We start from the raw sequence: 1949 nt of genomic DNA on the forward strand, positions 1-1949 counted from the left end.
TAATTAAAGAAGAGTAAATTAGTTACAATTTGGATTCTAATGATTTTTTTATTAAAAAAAAAATCTTATGAATTTTATGGGATCATCATATTTGCCTGAAACGATTTAGAAATCTTTTTAATAGTACCATATTATACTGCATTATACATTACATAACGTACATACCACCATAGAAATGTACCTCAGTATTTGGAGTAAGGCAATATCGTGTCCTCATAAGAGTGTTAGAAAGTAATACGCTCTGTTTACTTTGTTGAACAAATGGTTCACCTCAAAAAAAGCTTTCTATTGATTTCATATGATCTTTCTTTTAATAAAGGAATCTTCATGGTACAAAATTATGTTGAAAATATAATTTAATATATGGGTTTATTTAATGTTGTAATTGAATGGGAATGGTTTGTTTAATAATATCTTAGAATATGTTCTTATTTTTAACAAAAATTTAACGATTAACAGATTGAGCGAAACTGTTGGACGAGTCGAGGTTCAAACTTGGGCCTCAGAAGTGTTATCCAAATTAGTACCGATAGAGGCTGCGTCTACCATCGTTAACAGAAATCTGCAATTGGTCCTTGTCCAAGAACTATTCGACCATAATCTTCTACTTATGTATCCTAGAGTTCATGCTGTCTTCAGGGCTTATGTGTCATCTTTCATGGTATGTGATTAGAAAGTTTTATGTACTAACATCAATACCTTTCTTTTTGAAAAAGATCACTTAATTTAATGACTTTAAATAACATCTTTGTCAGCCAATATAATATTCATTTATTCACAAAATAACTTTTTGAGTTCGAGGCTAAGAAATGTTTTAGATTCCTGACCATTATAACAATGATATACATTGTTTTTGGGTAAAATGAATTAGTTTTATTTATAACTAGTTTTTTGCCTAGTTCTGTCTTAGATCAATCCCGTCAGCCAGTCTAATCTCTAACTGACTGAAATTTTGTAGCAGTGAATAGATCAGATGCGGCTTGGACTGGTTGATGGACTTGGTCTTTGTTGATCCTGAGGGAAAAAAAGAGTCATAAAGGAGTGGATTAAATACCAATGAGAAGTTTGATATATAGGGTGTTCAAGACTCAATTGACATCACCCATACCAGAGTTTTCTGAATTTCAAAATGAAGCTTGGTTGGTCATAAACAAAATAAACTGTATTTTCTTTTTAAAAACAATTTTGATCTCTTTTCTCTCAACTTTATTTCTTTTTAACATCCGACGTTTCGACCTCTCAGGTCATTCTCAAGGATCTATATTAATAAAAAATAAATCTAAAACTGTATTTTTTTTACATTACTTGTGGCCAAACAAAAGAAAGAAAAAGAAAAAAAAATTCAAGAAAAAGAAAAGTGTAAAGAAAAAATTCTTCATGTGTATATATAGTTGACCGTAAAAATTGATGTATAGGAAGATGGTCAGGGTTGTGGTCAAAGGAGAAACAAAAATAGTTTACAACTATTTATTTTCTGACGTTTTGCCCCACTTTGTAGGGCTTCATCTGGGCTAAAAAGATACAAAATGATATAATGATAAGAATAAAAATACAAAGATAAGATACAATGATAAGAATAAAAATACAAAGATAAGATACAATGATAAGAATAAAAATACAAAGATAAGATACAATGATAAGAATAAAAATAAGTAACAATGGCAAGAGTAAAAATTTTTTATATAAAAATATACAGTTAAAAAATACAGGAGATGTACATAAAACAAAAACAATATGGGGAAGGAAAAAAAAAAAAATTGAGATTAAATAGTCATGAAAAAATAATAATTATACATAAAAAAGTAATGAGGAGAAGATGGTTGGGGGTGCGGTCAATGAAACACAAATAAGTATGACTAACTTATTTTAATGTGCCGACGTTTCGGCTAGAGTTTCTAGCCTTCTTCAGGGCTGCTCGCTGAAAAGTTGAGCACCTAATCAAACGTCGG

General features: G+C 29.8%; 1 protein-coding gene across 1 annotated transcript in view; it reads left to right on the plus strand.

The window, feature by feature from the left end:
- LOC106680568 (rotatin) overlaps nucleotides 1-1949 on the plus strand; it is a gene marked incomplete at its 3' end in the record, with an annotated part of 57621 nt that overhangs the window by 12561 nt on the left and 43111 nt on the right. Inside the window, 1 exon segment of the mRNA XM_014420358.3 lies at nucleotides 460-661. Within this exon segment, the coding sequence (XP_014275844.3) occupies nucleotides 460-661 (202 nt within the window).

This window comes from Halyomorpha halys, unplaced genomic scaffold, assembly GCF_000696795.3.
Source record: "Halyomorpha halys isolate HHAL.00 unplaced genomic scaffold, Hhal_1.1 Scaffold268.1, whole genome shotgun sequence".
In the NCBI taxonomy this organism is placed as follows: Eukaryota; Metazoa; Arthropoda; class Insecta; order Hemiptera; family Pentatomidae; genus Halyomorpha; species Halyomorpha halys.